This window comes from Typopeltis vanoorti, chromosome 20, assembly GCF_054136105.1.
Source record: "Typopeltis vanoorti isolate ZY-2024b chromosome 20, IOZ_Tvanoo_1.0, whole genome shotgun sequence".
NCBI classification, from domain to species: Eukaryota; Metazoa; Arthropoda; class Arachnida; order Uropygi; family Thelyphonidae; genus Typopeltis; species Typopeltis vanoorti.
This window is the reverse complement of record NC_143568.1, coordinates 93,074,789-93,093,698: the sequence shown is the minus strand read 5'-3', so window position 1 is coordinate 93,093,698 and position 18,910 is coordinate 93,074,789. Positions and strand designations below refer to the sequence as shown.

At 37.4% G+C, this 18,910-nt stretch overlaps 1 protein-coding gene and 1 non-coding gene across 2 annotated transcripts in view; both read left to right on the top strand.

Moving 5' to 3' along the window:
- Positions 1 to 971: 971 nt before the first annotated feature.
- On the top strand, positions 972 to 1,045 carry TRNAT-AGU (transfer RNA threonine (anticodon AGU)). The gene has a single exon. It is a non-coding gene; the product is annotated as a tRNA-Thr (tRNA).
- A 16,881-nt stretch (positions 1,046 to 17,926) lies between these two features.
- Positions 17,927 to 18,910, top strand: part of pyd3 (beta-ureidopropionase pyd3) — a 224,886-nt gene continuing 223,902 nt past the window's right edge. Inside the window, exon 1 of the mRNA XM_090409693.1 lies at positions 17,927 to 18,168. Coding sequence (XP_090265819.1) covers positions 18,068 to 18,168 — 101 coding nt within the window. The 5' untranslated portion in view covers positions 17,927 to 18,067. The remainder of the gene's footprint in view (positions 18,169 to 18,910) is intronic.

Here is an 18,910-nt window from a genome sequence, read left to right as displayed (position 1 = left end):
ATTGCTGCATTTTAAACGTCTACAAGTCTGCTTTGAGATGATGTAAAAAGCCCCTAAATTAATTTCATGCGTTCGGTTCTGTCAATAACATACCCAAAATTTCATTGTCAGGATAAGTTCCAGGTACTGTACACCTTGCCTCTTAGGACAAATCTCCTCATGCGGCTAAAAGTCTAGCTCCGATCCTGGCTTTTCGTTTCAACAGCGCTCAATAACACCCAAGTTAATTCTGTTTGTGGCTACAATTCAATGAACGTTAAAAGTAATAAACAACAGCTACAATGTATAAAACATCCGGTGTTAACCCGTATCCCTACTCACCTGGGTCTCGTCAAGGTAGAAAAACACGTTTTATGGCTTTCCCTCCCGACATACACATAAAATTACCCAAGTAATTAGAACAACCGTGAATTTGACATCTACTAAAACAATTGACTTCTTTTAAAACCCGTTGAAATAACAACCTGTTAATCCTAACAATCCAATATCACTCCATAAAATAAAATTCACAGAATCATAATGAAAAGTCATTCATTTTTGATGATTTTTCATTTCTTAATTAATTATAAAATCTTCTCTACATATAAACTGAATCTTCGTCCTCAGGGAGTACGATATCACGTAAAACACCAAGTACTTTACGATTAGGATTCCAAAGAAAAGATCAAAACACACACCAACTCACATAACTAAGAATAATAGATATTTTCAAACAGGAGATATAAATTAGAAAGAGTAAGTAAAGGTTGAAAGATGGTTATGAGGATAATCAGATAAAACTGCGTTAAGAGTATGAATATTTTTACAAATTTAAACAAAATATGTTTAATTATATTGAAAAACGGATACCAAAAATAAAACATACATATACATACATACATACATATATATATATATATATATATATATAACTTATTTTCTACTGATAGTTATTTTTTATTGATATAATCTGTAGCGTCAATGTAGCACGTGGCGCCGTGGCTTAGTTGGTTAAAGCGCCTGTCTAGTAAACAGGAGATCGTGGGTTCGAATCCCACCGGTGCCTACTACGCGTATTTTTTGTTTACTTTTAAACATCCTTCCCAAACAAATTTTCAATATACTGTACTGTATTCATAATTCTAAATTAACATTCAGTTTTTTAAATATAATTTTTAATATTAATTTTTATGTTTAATTTTTTGTTTATTTTTAAACATCCTTCCCAAAACAATTTTGAATACTGTATTCATAATTGTAAAATAAAATTCAGTTTTTTAAATATAATTTTGAATATTAATTTTAATGATTTTGAGTTAATTTTGGTGATTCTAAGTTAGCCTTTATACGTTGTTCAATATACCAGTTTCCAATCATTTCCGTTTTCCAATATAAATAATATGAATGCCTAAAAAATTTTATTTATGTTACATGTGTAAACATTTTTTAAAATATAACTTTGAATATTAATTTTTGTTTTATTTTTTGTTTATTTTTAAGCATCCTTTCGAAAACAATTTTGAATACTGTATTCATAATTGTAAATTAACATTCAGTTTTTTTAAATATAATTTTGAATATTCATTTTAATGATTCTGAGTTAATTTTGGTGATTCTAAGTTAGCCTTTATACGTTTTTCAATATACCAGTTTCCAATCATTTCCGTTTTCCAATATAAATTATATGAATGCCTAAAAATTTTTATTTATGTTACATGTGTAAGCATTTATCTATCTTAATTCATAGAATTAAGAGAGTTGTTTTATTTTGATCTCGTTCAATAGAATCCTTGGTTTTCCTTCCAAGTACAACGAAATTAAAATAGGAAAAAAAAAAAAAAACAACAACTAAGGTAGATGATTTGTCTTATTAGTGTCGTAACTAACTACCATGGCTTGAAATTTTTAATGAGGGAAGGGAAATAAAGGTACTTAGTGGACATTGATAGTGGAAATCTGAAAGGCAAAATCTATAGGACAGTAGTGAGGCCAGCTATGACATATGCTATAGAAACTGTGGACCTGAGGAAAAATAAAATCAGCAGGATGGAAGTAGCAGAGATGAGAATGCTTAGGTGGATGTGCGGTGTGACCAGAAAGGATCGTCTGAGAAATGACAATGACAGGAGAACAGTGAAAGTTACGACCTTAGGAGCGAAAATACAGGAGGCAAGGTTGAGATGGTTTGGTCATGTGATGAGGAGGGAGGACGAATATGTGGGAAGAAGGGTCATGCAGATGAATGTGCAAGGAAGGCGGAAGCGTGGGCGGCCAAAGAAGAGATGGAGGGAGCTAGTAGAAGAGGACTTGAGGATGAAGAACTTGGATGTGGTGACAGCCCAAGATAGGAAGGTGTGGAGGAGACTCATTATCAACAGTGACCCGACTTAAGTGGGAGAAGCTGCAGAAGAAGAAGTGGACATTGATAGTGGACTGTCAACCATGTATTTTCAAAGCTGAACTCCTTGTTACTACAATTTTCTTATTTTTGTCCAAACTATTATCGTGTAATAATATTACCACAACTGTCATTCGCAGTGTATGAAACTTAATATGACAGTTGTAGGTGTCCATCTGCGATGAGTCTTCGGACTCCTTCGAGGTATCAGGAATAATAATAATAATAATTTTAGGCTTCCATACTCAGGAATGCAAGCTGCACTAGGTAGCGTACTAGGTAGCTACAATAGACTGTCGCTTTCATGTAATTATTATGTATTTTCATAGATAAAGTATTGCGGGAAAGAGCCTGTGTAGCTTAGTGGATGTGGCGTTTGCCAACCACGGCGCTTGGCCGCACGAAGGAAGACTTGGTTTCGAGTCTAGTCGGCGACTAGAGGAAATTTTTCTAAGCCTTTTTTCGACCGGTTCCCGAGTAGTCGATCTCTGGCATGGGCAAGCAGATTTTTCCTCCCGGAAACTCGGGTTTTTTGTCCTGTAAACTCAAGAAAATCGACCGTAGAACCCACATTATTTTCAGACATTAAATATATTGTGTTAGGGTTAGGGACCACGAGATGGCGGCAAATTTGAGCCGTCTCTCTTCACTGAGTACCGGTTAATTAGTGATAGCCTTGGGCCATCTATCTCTGATTGGTACCAGTGGAGATTGAACTGCCCATTCAGTCTCCAAAAAGTTAGATAGGGCTAAATGGCCTCGCCTACTCCCCGTATACGGGGAATAAAAAGGCGTTAGCTGATTTTTTTTTTTTTTTTTTTTTAAGTATTGCGGGGGAGGGACTAAATGCTGTTTGAAAAAAGGAAAAAAACAGTTATTGAGTACTGGAAAGGTTGTTGATAGGAGGAAAAATATATTAATCTAAAAAAAATATATTAATAATTAAATATAACTATAAATATAACAAAATAATATATTAATATAATTAATGTACAATAAATATATTTTATTCTCTATATGGTCTTCTTTGATTGAAAATCAGGTAGCCTGTGTCGTGAGAAGATAACAGTTTTGTTTTCCTCCCTCGAACTGGCCATAAAATATTCGCAAGAATCTTGGAACTCCATAGATGCACCATATAACAATAACACATCATTTAATGTAAAAAATATAATCAGTAAATCTTTTATTTGATCAAATCATTTAACCGAAGTGCAGAGTTTATATGGATTTTTAGTTAGATAATTAAAAAGTTTATTTTTCTCTTTTTGAATTGCAATAAAGTAAAAATTTGAAAAAAAAAAAGTTAGTGATAAAAAATAAAAAAAATTGTGTTAATAAAATAAGGTTGGCTTAAAATTTCTGCATATTTTTAGTAGTCTTCCTAAAAAGTCTGAATATGTAACTGGGAACAAATATACAGTAGATACTGTTTACATTTATAACATTCAAGTAAATACAGATATAATCAGTGGTGTAGCTAGAGCTTTTGCTGCCTGGGGTCGTCCCTGAATTTACCGCCCCTCTTAATACACACCAAAAATACAACAAAAAGTCAAAATGACTTATAGGGAAATAAATTAAAAATCTATGTTTATTTTTGAAGTAAAACTTTAATTTCAATATTATAAAGTGTTATTTTTCTTGCTTTTCTGTTAGCAAAATCGTCGATGACATTGGCGAAATCTATTTCATAGTAATGCAGGTAATTCTTAATCAATTTTATTTAGAAAAGACTCCTCTCACAATTAGCGACACTTATAGGAATTGTGAAGAAAGTTCGCAGTCGTATTGCAATATTTGGAACTCAGTTCTCAAGACTGTATTTAAGAATAAACTGCAAAAGGTTCAAAGTGCCTTCCGGGGATGCCCCCCCCCAGCTACGTCTCTGGATATAATATAGTTTTAACATACGTTTGATATAAATTTATTAAACAGGTCTTAAAATATCAAATTAAACTTGAAATAACTTCTTTGATATTTAATAATAACTTCTCTGTTTTCGAACAAAACGCCGACTACTGCTACTTTATTTTCTCCTCTCCCCTTCTTTCCTACCAGGAGCAAAAGACATTCGTGATATCAAAACAATCGCAGATTTATGTTCACTTATTCCCAACATATCCAGCTTCTTGCACTCCATTTCCATCTTTATTATTTCCAGCTTACCTTGGTTCATACTTCTAACATTCCAAGTTCCAATCCTATGGTTTCTTGTGAAACAGGGGGTCTCCCTTTTCCAACCGGCAACATCTGTGACCAAGCTTCCTTTTGGTTTGACCTGGACACATCATCATAAAAACTAGTTCTACTTGTGGAAGCCCTCTGTTTTTCCCCAGTTGCATGTTGGATGCCTTCAGGCCTGGAGGTCTTACCATCCAACACCGTATCATACTTCCTCATTTTTGGCATGTTCATAGAATGTTCTTGGCAAGGTACAGAGGTGGTTTGCCATTACCTTCCTCTGGAATATTTTTCGACTTTCCAGTCTAGATCCACAGTGTTCTGTGAAAACGGGGGCACCTCTGGAAGGATGTGACTCTTTGCCACGCAGTACGGTCTTGGTAAAGAAGAGGCTAAGTCTCCATATTAGAGATGTATTGCGCATATCTTTACCTTGGAATAATTCACAGTAAAGAAATTATCCCTTAACCCTATTTGTGTTGTACTCCTATTATATTCTGAACTCTCCGATATGTGTTTGGGTCATGTGACCATTGTTTTAGTCAAATACGTTTCATTCCCAGTTCTTGAATAGACAAACCTGATAATATCAACAGCCATGAAAGCTTTCAGTTATCATTTTTGTAAAAAACACAAAAAAAGAAAGAAAAAAAACGAAGTATTTTATTCCCCCTTCCAAAAAAAAAAATAAAAAAGGAGTTATCGTATTTGCAAATTAAAAAAAAAAGAGCATAAATAAACAAATCAAATAAAAATAAAGAAAATAAAGAAATTTATTTCATAATTCGTTTAATTTATTTTATTAATCATGTGATCAAACGATTTAATTATAAAGCACATTGATATGTGTATTTTCAGTTAAAAGATGATAAACTGATCAACAAAATCTATCTATTTACTTCTACTGCATATTTCTTGGGAAACAAGTGCGACAATGCCTTACCCTCTACCAACAGATACGATACTCCCCAACACTTCTGCGCATGGCAGAAGCAGGCAAATCCATTCCGATAATAGGATAATCAATGCGTTTCGTGGGATGAGTGTATATTATTATACGTCGGAAAATTAGCTTTTCTTTCAAGAAAATTATAGTTTTTAAAGTGGTAACTACTTCGCTTGTACAACAGTTGGAAAATTGTATAAAGCACGTGATTTCGTGTGTCTGTAACCAATTCGTACATCGCCTTATTGCTTTCTCCCCTTCAACATGAATTGACTCTTCTTGGCATTGTACCAGCCGGGGTTCTCGCATCTGTGGTTGACAACGCTTATAGCAAGCGTTCTCCACCAAAACATTATTGACAAACACATACAACAATCTAAAGTTAAATACTTGCAACTTTAAATTATTGTCTTTAACTCATCTCCATCTATTCATTAAACATCATCAGATGCTCGGTGATGTTCCACACCAGTCCTCGCTAGGTGGTCCTGTTGCATGCTTTCTAGAGGCTTGGACTCTCTGAAGATCAGTCACTCCATCCATCCATCTCATTGGCTGTCTACTCCGTCCTCTTTTTCCAGGAACTTTACCTTCTATTACTGTTCTGAGAAGTCCTCCCTCCATCCTTTCAATATGTCCAGAATATTCAACTTTCTTCTGTCGATAACCTTAAGGAGCCTTAAAGTTCTACTGATCCTTTCTAGCCATCCATTTGTCTGCCTTTCAGTATATGATATCCTCAACAGCCTTCTGTAACCCCACATCTCAAAAGCAGCAATCCTTTTCCTCTCAGACTTCTTTAGGTTCCAAGTCTTGCATTCATAAGTCGGTGTGGAAAAACAGTTACAGAGAGAAAGAAAGAGAGAGCGAGAGATCGATCCGTCCACATTTTAGGTTATTTTGGCTGTTATTTTGGCCATTCAATCTTCTTCTTCTGATGTCTTCTGAACAGCAATTCGTCACAATAATAACGGACCTAGCTATTAGCTATTCAAACTTACTAAAGATAAATAAATAAATCAACTAACGCATTTTATTCGATTTAGGGAGTAGGCGGGGCGATTTAGTCCTATCCAACTTTTGGAGACTGAGGGAGGGGCAGTTCAATCTGTACTGGTAGCCAATCAGAGATAGCTAGCCCAAGACCATCACTAATTATACATGTTGTCAGTGAAGAGAGGCGACTGACAAGAGCTGCAATCTCTTGGTCTCTAATTCTAACATTATATTTACTGTCTCTGAAGATAATGTGGGTTCCAGCTCGATATTCTTGAGTTTATGAGACGAAAAACCCGAGATTCCTGGGAAAAAAAAAAAAAAACCTCTTGCCCGTGCCAGAGATCGACTAACTCGGGAACCGATCGAAAAAAGGCTTAGTGAATGTTTTCCTTTAGTCGGCGACGACGATTTAGCGCTGACTTCCTCAAATCTTTCCCCATTAAGGTATACTTGTCTCTCTGCAGCTTTCCTGTCTATATTTCCTTGGAGAATCATAATCTTTGTCTTGCTAGGATTGAACTGAAATCCTCTGTCCTTACTGATCTCATTAACTTTTTTTAAAGACTCTTCTTTTATGAGGACATTTGCATGTGTCATTACAAAGGAGTATTGTATCATCAGCATACCCCATATTACTGATCAATCTACCACATATCCTAATTCCTGTCTTAAGCTCATCCAATGCTATATGCAAGATGTCCTCAGCATAGATTCTAAACAGGTGAGGAGAAAGTAGGCATCCTTGCTAACTCTCTCTCTAACCTGAAGCCAGTTAATATCCAATCACCTGTTCTTACCGTAGCTTCTTGCTCACTCTACAAGTTAGCCATCAACCTGACTGTGTGTCGAAGAAAATCTATTCTTTTCATTATTTCACACAGTTTCAAATGCCTAACATAGTTAATAGCTTTTGAGTGGTCTGTGAAACACACTACCTTAGAGAGTTTAATTTTTTAAACTTTTCTATGATAAGGGCCGTACTTATACACAGGCGTACGAGATGCTAGCTTGGTTCCCCGAAAATTAGAGCCAATTTAAGGGCCCAAATAATGAGAGGGGATGGGAAAAGTGTAAGTACCCCGTATCCATTATATGTCTAAGGGAAAGGATGGATTCTCTGGTATACTTACCTTTCTTAAAACCTGCTTGGTTCTCAGACATCTCTGTCTCAACTTTGTCTTTAAGCAATTTTAAATAATAGATAAACAGTTTGTAAGAAATTTATTTAATTTAAGCAATTTACAGACAACATGTCTGTCACGATGATAATGATGCTCGTGTCTATGATGAGACCGTTATTGTTCGAATGTAGTTGCTGAAGGAATTTTTCCAGATTTTGAAAGACTTTTATTATTTATTTATTTTATTTATTATTATTATTATTTTACCAGTAACTCGGGAATGAAACCGCCGCTGAGGAAAATATATTCTTACAAATTTTACATTTTCAAATAATAATGTCAGTTTAAATTAAAAATTAACCCAATTACCAGTGAGGTCAAAAGCTCAAAGCCTGGTTGCCTTTTGCTTATAAAAGACGGAAGATTTATTATTATTATTATTATTATTATTATTATTATTATTATTATTATTATTTATTAGCATATAAGTATACAACGACCATAAAGCACACACAGTCAGGTACAACTTCATCCTGTGAAACCAGTATAATGCACTTGGTTGTGGTGTACTTTTAGTTCGTAAATTTCGTTTATTCTCTGGAGGTTTGTCTGCTATGTATAAGATCGGATAACTCACCTTTGGTGGAAATTCACGTCCTAGACGAGATGTGAACGTGGTATTTCAAATTAAAGTGCAACGTCCTTAACGACTGAGCTATGGAGGATCACAAAAAATAAGAGATAAGCGTTGTGACCGTCGTAGCAGGCTTCACCAGTGTTCGCTGGTTCGGAAGATCTGGGAATCCCGTCTGCGAAGTGATAAAAGTTTTTGGTGTCTAAGACGTGATGAACGTTTATCGAGATTTTTCCACTGAAGGCAAGTTAGCTGGTCCCATACTGTGGCGGCAGAATTTTGTAACTTCTGAAAAGTCAGGCTTTTGATCCAGCGAACAGGCAAACCGGCCAGGTGACCACAACACAGTTGTATTTATGCATAAGACTAACCATCTTATCTTAAAATTACGGTTATTATGCAAGCCAATGTAGTCATGGCATATAGCTAGAAGTACTACAAATTATTGTTATTATTAGATATAAAAGGGGCTTGTCTTTTGAGGAAGGAAAATGCGTTCAGCGGTTCTTTTTATTTATTTTAACAATTTACAGTTAATAAGAAAAGCTAAATGATAGTAGAAGAACCTGTGTAGCTCAGTAGATGTGGCGTTTACATTCTACGGCGCTTGACAGCACGACAAAAGACTTAGTTTCGAATCTAGTCGCCGACTAGAGGAACATTTTCTAAGCCTTTTTCCGACCTTTCCCGAGTTAGTTGATCTCTAGCATGGGCAAGCGGGTTTCTTCTCCCGGAAACTAGGGTTTTTCGTCCCGTAAACTCAAGAAAATCGACCGTCGAACGCACACTATTTTCAGACATGAAAAATATTGTGCTAGGATTAGGGACCACGAATTGGCGGCACTTGCTAGCCGCTTTCTTCACTGTGTACCGATTAATTAGTGATAGCCTTGGGCCAGCTATCTATTATTGGGTACTAGTGGAGATTGAACTGCGCACCCAGTCTCCAAAAGTTAGATAGGGCTAAAAAGGCCTTGTCTACTCCCTATGTGGGAACAACAAGGCATTAGTTGATTTTATTTTTGAAATAATAGTAGGATTACGCATCCAATTTACACGAATGCAACAATGTGTGCTAAATTCAAGTAACGTGTTTGTAATAAAAGCTCTTAATACAATTTGTATGCAATTGTGAGTAGCCATGAAAAGTTGTGATACCTAGAACTCTAAAATAGCAATCAATCACAAAAATACTTTATGCGGCTCTCAAAGGTACTGAGAGTTCTGAAAAATGTAGTAAATTTAAAAATTTAGTCTCATTTTTAAAGTTCTGAATTAAAGATTTGATAGGTAGCATTAACGAGAAACGAGAACGAAAAGGTAGTTTGTGGATGGAGTGGTGGAGATGGAGAGTTGTAAAGTAGGTGTTTTCCCTCGATGAAATAATAAAATAAGTAAAAATAAATTAAATCGTTAAAAGCAAATGTCATAGTGAGATATTTATAATAAATCTCAGGAATTCGTTCTTTCTGTCTTTTGCCATGTATATTACATAACATGACAAGCTTATCGAAGCAGCGAATTAAAGATGAACACACTAGGGAGCACCAAAATTATTTAAAGCGTATTTATATTTCTCAAGAATTTACTCTTTCTGTAGAAAAGCCTGCGAAGTATTTATATGTTACAATTCCGTTTTAAATTTGTGTAGGAAAAAATCTTCTTAAAACTCTTTGTGTAGGTAATAATAAACATTTAAGGATTTAAATGTTTCAGTTCAACTGCATTTCAATAAATCATGTTGATATATTCTGAACTGACGATGGAAGATAAAGATCTCAAGAAAGAAGGAGAATGGTATATGGGACATTAGACATGCTGTAGGGCTTGGATCCATAAAGCAAGGATTGAAGTTTATAACGTAGATATTCTCAAAATAGCATTGAGCATCGGGAAGTGAGCAAATTGAATTGCCTAGAACGACATTAGTGTCGTTCTAGGTAATTCAATCCATTCGATACCAGTGCAAGTGTGAGTCGTATAATATCGTATAAAGAAACATAGTATACACCCATAATACAATGAATTAATAAACATAGTATACTCATACGAAATATAATACATTCATGGGTCAAATTATTACAATCACTTAGCCTGTTTCTTTCTGGCCAACCAGACTGCAAAGTTGGACAGACAAGAGGTAGCGGCATTCTGATATGGGGATTGTTATCATGGAAATTCACCCTGGTGAGCATATGTTAACCACTGATCATTACCTGAGGATTGCTTCAGACCAGGTGTTGCCCAACATTGTGAAATATGAATCAGTGATTTGCACTCATCCAGCAAGACAACGCCTGTGTCAAATACTTGTGACTCGGGACGTTGTTGGTTCGAAGAGCTTATCCAAGCATTCCATGTGCTTCGCTGCCTGTCTAATTATCTTGATTTGAATCCTGGCGAACATTTGTTTCATCATGTGGAATGCAGTATTCGCCGGTGGATGCCAGTGCTTCACTCGGTCGTTGACCTCTTGGACGTTATTCCCCCCCCCCCCGTTCATAATACTCCCGGACACTTTCCGCGGTCTAGTTGAGTCAATGACAAATCGAACGGAAGCAGTATCTCAGTCATGGGAAACTTAACACGCTACTAGGTCATCATGTTTTGGCTTATAAGTGTATATGAAACTAATATATTACATTACTGCGTGTGTAGCTCAAGAGCCTGTATAGCTCAGTGGATATGACGCTTGACCGCACAATGGAAGACTTTTTGGTTTCGAATCTGGAAGAAATTTTTCTAAGCCTTTTTTCGACCGGTTCCCGAGTTAGTCGATCTCTGGCACGGGCAAGGGGATTTTTTTCCCGGAAACTCGGGTTTTTCGTCCCGTAAACTCAAGAAAATCGACCGGAGAACCCACATTATTTCAGACATTAAACACGAGTGTTAGGTTTAGGGACCACGAGATGGCGGCACTTGTTGAGCCGTCTCTCTTCACTGCGTGCCGCTTAATTAGTGATAGCTTTGTGCCAGCTATCTGTGATTGGGTACCAGTGGAGATTGAATTGCCCACTCAGTCTCCAAAAGTTGGATATGGCTAAATGGCCTCGCCTACTCTCCGTATACGGGAATATAAAGGCGTTAGATGATTTTTTTTGATATTTGCACCCTTGCAACAGAATTTAATCAGATACACGTAATCACTCCGCATCAAAAAATACTGAATATTTCCTCAATCCCTGGACTTTCTCTTCAGAAATATTTCAGTAATGTTACCATTATTCGCAATGTCCATTTCAAGTGAGGCTTAAAATGCACAGCTTTCAATCCTCACTTGAAACTAGCTGCAATTATCAGCTACACTAAAGACCAAACCCCCTCCTCTCTCAGCTTTGGGAGTAAGTAGACTTCCCTGTTCCTGCAAGTTGGCCTATTCTTGAAGGAACAGGAAGGAAAGACAGGAAGATCAGCCAACAACTACTAAAAATAAATCTGCAGTCATTACTATAGTCAACCGGCATTTGAAGACCATTCTTTGGATACTAATCATAGAATCAATTGAAAAATAAATTTAGAACAGAACGACTGTTTTTAGAATCTGTAGCTGCTCTCAGAAATCATCCTAATTTGAATAAATATAGATGAACAAAACTTTCCAATACATGAGAATCACGAATAGGACTGCAGTCTTTAGTCTACGCGTTTCACTTTGTTTTGTGTTGCCTTCGTCTGCTTGTTAGAAGTCTCATGTTACATTCACCGCCGATGTCTGAATGACTAAGACGAAATACTGGAGGTATTGAATATTATTTTTTAATCCGTTCTCAGTATTGTTTCATTCCATTAAGCCTCTAACATAAGAAACATCACAGTTGACAGAACACATTCGGGCTGGTAGCGTTCTCTTGGCAAGCGCCAAATCTAGACATATGTCGGCCAGTCAGATGGTGAAGCGTAATTCCATAGAATGCACATTTTCACTGCTCTAGAGCCAAATGGTGGCGATCTGTCTTTACACCACTTCACCCGACACTTTTTCGGCTACCATTGATGATGTTAAGCTTGTGTGGAGCTGCATGGTGAAAAAAACCCATGTTTTCCAGATCCCAACGCACAGATGTGTGCTGGAGTCATTTGCAAAGGCATTTCGGAACACGATAGCGCCAGTGTTCAAACTGAGGATAGACTTTTTTTCGCGCTACGCATTTAATAACTCGAAGTTTTGTGATTTTATGTAGCTTACCAGTTAGCGATTGTGCTGTTCTTGCTTTTACATGTTTTCTCTTCACAATAAGATCACTCCATGTGGAAAGTCACCGAGCTCTTCAGTACTGCCCATTTTAATGTTACTGTTTGTCTATAAAGATTGCAAAAACCGTGTGCATTCTTTTATACTTGTTTACGCCATGTATACGGCCATATCCACTGCTAGGAGTGGTAGGGATGAAATTTTTTCATAGCATGATGGGAAAGAATAAGTGGTTAGCATTGGAAGCGGACTAAACTTTCTTGCTTGATGTGTGAGAAATCAGTGAAATGGATTTACGAAAGTGTTTATGAGTGCATTACCAAAGAATGCATGTAAGGAGAGATATAAATAATTATGATTGATCTGGGCTTCCATCTGGAAGCCCAGATCAATCATAATTATCAATCTTTGTTATTGTTATTAACAGAGATCGTCATGGAACCAAAGAACTCATTGTGAGAGGACCATGCTCTCTCATGCAAAAAATAACATCGAACCACGCATTAAATCCATTCATAGTTTCCACACTCACGAAACTTCCAGAAATGCATTCCACTCACCAATTATTCTCCATGGAAAGAACCTGCCTCTCACTCTCTTGTTCACACCTTCCTTATACAGCTTCCAGAGATAACACTACTTCTACCGTTGACTCCCACGACTCAATGAAAAATCCCATTCACATTAATCCAATAACAGCCCCTCACTTATATGTATGAATCCTATCCTACCTCTCTTCTTCTACTATTCACAAGGCTCTGTAAGTTAGATTCCCTCATTTTCCCCTTGTGACATTCCATATTCCTGACATTGACTTAGTAAACAATCTTTAAATATTCTCCAATACATCCTCATTCCCTAGAAAACCATACAACCAAATTTGTACACAGTAGTCCATATTTGGCCTTATCAAAACCTTATATAAGGGAACCATAACGTCTTTGTTTCTGCATGTCAATGTCCCCCTCATCATTGCCATAATCCATTGTCATGTTCTTACAGTTTTAGCAGTGTGATTCCTAAACTTCAAGTTGCTATCCTCTATCACTCCCAAATCTATCATCTTCTCCGTATCATAAAAACTTTCCCTATTAGTTGTATACACTGTATCCTAACTTTGTATACCAAATTTCAAGATCATTGCAACATTAAACGGATAGTTCCATTCATTTGCCCACTCGCATAATCTATTCAGATTCTCCTGCAAGAGCACATCTGTCATTCTCACTGTTTTTCTCAACTTTCCACTGTTCGCAAACAGCTGCATATATTCACTTAAGTCGGTGATAATGTCATTAACGTACAAGTTAAACAATAATGGTCCCAAAACCGATCCCTGTGGCAAGTGAACTTCCTATTTTGCGATACTACTACTTTATACACGACCTGTTGATACCTTTATGACAACCAATCAGCTATTCAACGCACTAGTCTGTTATCTAATTGCATATGTTTTAATTTAGCTACCAGTTTGTCTCATGTGGAAGTATCAAAGGCCTTTGAATAATTCAACTACATCATCGTATATGGATTTCCTTTATGAAGCGAATTTTTCGCTTTGTTGTAATACGTAAGCAGATTGCTAAATCAAGAACTCCCCTTAACAAATTCACCTATGCTGACCACTATAAAGAATGCTGCTATTGTTAACCCACTTCTGAATCCTAATACTCACCAACTTCTTCTTCTTCTTCTGCAGCTTCTCCCACTTAAGTGGGGTCACTGTTCATGATGAACCTCCTCCACATCCTCCTGTCTTGGGCTGTCACCACATCCAAGTTCTTCATCCTCAAGTCCTCTTCTACCAGCTCCCTCCATCTCTTCTTTGGCCGCCCACGCTTCCTCCTTCCTTGCACATCCATCTGCATGACCCTTCTTCCCACATATTCGTCCTCGCTCCTCATCACATGAAGAAACCATCTCAACCTTGCCTCCTGTATTTTCGCTCCTAAGGTCGTAACTTTCACTGTTCTCCTGTCATTGTCATTTCTCAGACGATCCTTTCTGGTCACACCGCACATCCACCTAAGCATTCTCATCTCTGCTACTTCCATCCTGCTGATGTTATTTTTCCTCAGGGCCAAAGTTTCTGTAGCATACGTCATAGCTGGCCTCACTACTGTCCTATAGATTTTGCTTTTCAGATTGATCGGCACCCTCTCATCGCATAACACTCCAGCCATCTCCCTCCAGTTCCTCCAACCTGCTTGTATCCTACATCCCACTTCCTTCTCAGCTCCTCAATCTTCTCCCACTGTTGAACCTATCAAAAGTCCCTCACCTTCCTGATGACATTTCCTTCCATCTCCAGGTCTGTCTCCTGGCCGCTGCCCACTGTGCAACACATATACTCTGCTTTACTTCTGCTCAGTCTCATACCTCTCTTCTAGTACTTTTCTCCATCTTTCCAGTTTAGTTCCCGCTTTTTCTCTTGAATCTGCAAACAGCAAGATATGATCTGCATACAACATTGTCCAAGGAGCATCTTCTCTCACCTCCTCCGTCACCACCTCCATCACAATGTTAAACAGAAATGGATTAATGTTGACCCTTGATGCAAACCAACTGTTACTTGAAAACTTTCTTGAAAACGAAGACAGGTCCGAACACTTGTCTTCGCATTTCTGTACATCTCCTGCACCAACCTGACATATTTCTCCGGAACCTTCTTCTCCCTCACACACCTCCAGACTTCTTGCCTTGGCACTCTATTGTATGCTTTCTTCAGATCAATGCCAGATGTAGCTCCCGTTGTTTCTCTCGAAACTTTTCCATAATCTGCAGTCACCCAAAGATAGAATCTGTTGTTGATCTCCCAAGCATGAAGCCAAATTATTCCTTTGCAATCTCAACCTCCTTCCTCAATCTTCCATCAAGAACCCTTTCTAGGATTTTATTGTGTGGGACATTAACTTTATTCCTCTGTAATTTTTACAGTCTTGTGCATCCTCTTTACTCTTGTAGATGGGAACAAGTGTACTCTCCCTCCATTCCTCAGATATATTTTCCTGTTGGCAAACTTTCATGAACAGGTCCCACAGCAGGTCGATTCCCTCTTCCCCCAGTGCCTTCCATGCCTCGACTAGAATCCTGTCAAGGCCCACTGATTTTCCATTCCTCATCCTCTTCATGGCTTCCATCACTTCCTCTCTACTGATGTTCTGCACTACCCTCAGAAGGCTGCCCATCTTCTCTGTGAGTACTTGCATTTTCCTCATTCAAAAGCCCCTCAAAGTATATTCTCCATCTGTTTCTTATGTCCACATCCCTCCATAATACTCTTCCTTCAGCATCTTTGATCTGCCTCACATGTAAGATGTCCTTTGCTGCTTTATTTCTACATTTTGCTAGTTGGTAAATTTTTCTCTGTTCTTCCTTTGTTTCTAATTGATCATACAGATCTTGATATGCCATGGCCTTCGCCTGTACCACAACTCTCTTGGCTTCTTGCTTTCTCTCTTTGTACACCTCTCTGTCCTCTTCCACTCTTGACTCATCCCACTTCTGCTTTGCCTTCCTCCTAGCTGTCACTGCCACTTGTGCATTATTATTCCCCCACCAACCCTCCTTCAGCTCTCTAATCTTTCTAGATGTCTCACCAACTTCTCTAAAGACCTTAATAGCAACTCCAGATACACAGAGTGGCCAGATACACAGGGGGGACAACACAAGCGATAATTTATCGCTTGTGTTGTTCCCCCTCCCCACTTTGTGAAGCAGGACAATTTTCTCACCTTCTATTCCTTTGTGACTCTTCGTGTTACAAGATTCGTGTTAAACAGGTGTGCCAAAGGTGTTATTAATTCCATAGAGCATTACCTCAGTACATAGTGGTCATGTATTGTCAAGTCCTATTGCATTATTAACATCATGTGTTCTTCATTCCTCATATACTCTCTCTGCTCATTCACAATCAGTCCATCCTTCACTATGCCCTCTACACAGCTTTTCGTGATGTTGCTTTCACGAGGATGAAATGTACTGAACTGCACATTAAATACTTCAACTGTATCATCCACATCGGTTACAAATCTGCCAATGTCATCTACCAGCATAACCCTCCCATTGCAATTTTTTCTTCTACCTGCTATTTTTTCTTCTACTTTTACTACTATTTTTTCTTCTTCTAGTATTAGCTGTTTTAAGGGTTTTTATGTATGGTTATGTCACATGCTAAATGGATTGATGAAAACAACACGACAGTAAAGAGCGAAGAGGCTATTTTTGTGGCGGCGTAAAGTAAGTTCAGGATATAATAAAATCCCTCATTATTTTAAAGCCGGTTACGTAACTTAGAGATCGAAATCTGAGAGTTTCATGCCGAAGACCTATCGGCGAGTCCAAGCGTAAGTCATCACCTGGGTAGTACAACACTAGGGCAACTCGTTGCAAAGGTGGAGCAAGATCCGTCACTATCCTTAATATTTTCTCATAATGTAAAACGCAGCTCCTAGGAGATGTCTTACTGTTTTACATTATGAGGAGAGGTCATTACCCAGACCGGACTCGCCGATAGTTCTTCGGCATAAAACTCTTAGATTTCGATCTCCGAGTTTCTTATCTGGCTTTAAAATAATGAGGGATTTATTATCCCCTTAACTTAATTCACGCAGCCGGAAAAATAGCCTCTTGGCTCTTTATCATAGTAATAATAATATATGGGTATACCGGTCTGGCAATCCGTTAGTACGGGTAAATGTAAGTTCGGTTCACTTAAACCTTGGTATTTCCAGGTCTACCTACTCACTGATGAGACCTCAATAAAGGTCGAAACCGGTCTGGGTAGTGACCTCTCCTCATAATGTAAAACAGTAATACATCTCCTAGGAGCTGCGTTTTACATTATGAGAAAATATTAAGGATAATGATGGATCTTGCTCCACCTTTGCTCCGAGTTGTCCTACTGTTGTACCACCCAGGTGTTGACTTACGCTTGGACTCGCCGATAGTTCATCGGCATGAAACTCTTAGATTTCGATCTCCGAGTTTCTTATCCGGCTTTAAAGCAATGAGGGATTTATTATCCCCTTAACTTAACAACACGATAGTTTTGTTTTTACTGATAAAAACAACATGCAGTTTTGCGGAATTAATCAATAAAATACTGAGAGAAATATTGTCCCTCATTATTTTGGGAACCATACATCGCTTTGAAATAATGTGCTTTTTTTTTTTTTTTTTTTTTTTGTTTATTCAAGTAGTTTGGTATGTGAGATCCACTACTAATTTGGGTGTAATTTATATGGTTATTATGATATCTGGTGTATGTCCAATTTATTTTAATAAATTAAATTAATTTATTAAAATTAATAAAGTAATTTTAGTATCGAGTTAGGCTAATTGAGTATCATTTAATATATTTTCGGCCTTATGTCATAGATACCTAGTCCTTTCATTAATTTGATGAAATGCAGAAAACAGTTCCTTTTCCGTTAGATTGAGAAGATGATAATAATAATAGTATAGGAATTAATTTTTTGTCGGAGGGTGGCAGTAGTTATAATCAAGTATTGTCAGATTAGACCACGGTCTAATTTTATTTTTCTTTGCTTCGTCGATGTAACTGTCTGAGGCTTACTTAATTGAGTACATTTGGTCTAATCCTATTAGAAAAATGGCTGGAACATTTGAAAGCGTGGAAAGTGTGTTAGATAAATATATACCTGCAGAGGAATTGGCGGAAGTAAAACGTGTTTTATATGGAAGACCACTGCCGTAAGTTTTTTTCGTTGTACACATATTTTACACTTAAATGTAACCACTTTTGGTGATACGACGTGTACAAAATGGGATATTGATCAAGTACTTCGTTGCCATGCCAATGAATATTAGCATTCACTTGGAATCTTAAAATGCCCACTTAGTGTACAGAAAAAGTTATATCTAAAACGGTCTCGCCTACTTCCTGTAAGAGAATAAAAGGAGTTGTTTATCTCCCCCCCCCCCCTTTTTTTTTTTGATTGCTGGTAAAATTTAGAAATGCGAGCTGATAAAAGTATTATTTAAACTTGTTTGTACGAATTTTGCTAGTGCTAGCGGTCACAGTACGCCGTATGTGCCATTGGCTTACTGAAGCCAGTGACCTAGAAATGCATAAGATTTGTTGAAAGGCATAGCCTTGAATAAAGTTAATTAAGAACAATAGCAAAAAATGTATTACCTAATTGGACAAGTAAAAATGTTGGTAGTTATTTGGTATTACAGAGAATACTTCTGTGGTGTCGTCTGCTATTGTACTCTCGTGACCGGTTCTGAAAGTGGTTTGTTCTCTAGAGTTACATACTAATATCAACGTAGGGAGGGGAGAAGTTATTATATTACACACTGCAATTATTTTGGAGCATAATAATGAAAAAAGTGATTTCTGGAAGTGGAGGAAGATTTCAGCTAGCGCTTCAACGTGCATGTGTGATGTTGACCGGATTAGTTGCGAAAAAAAAAAAAAGTTCGGAGAATG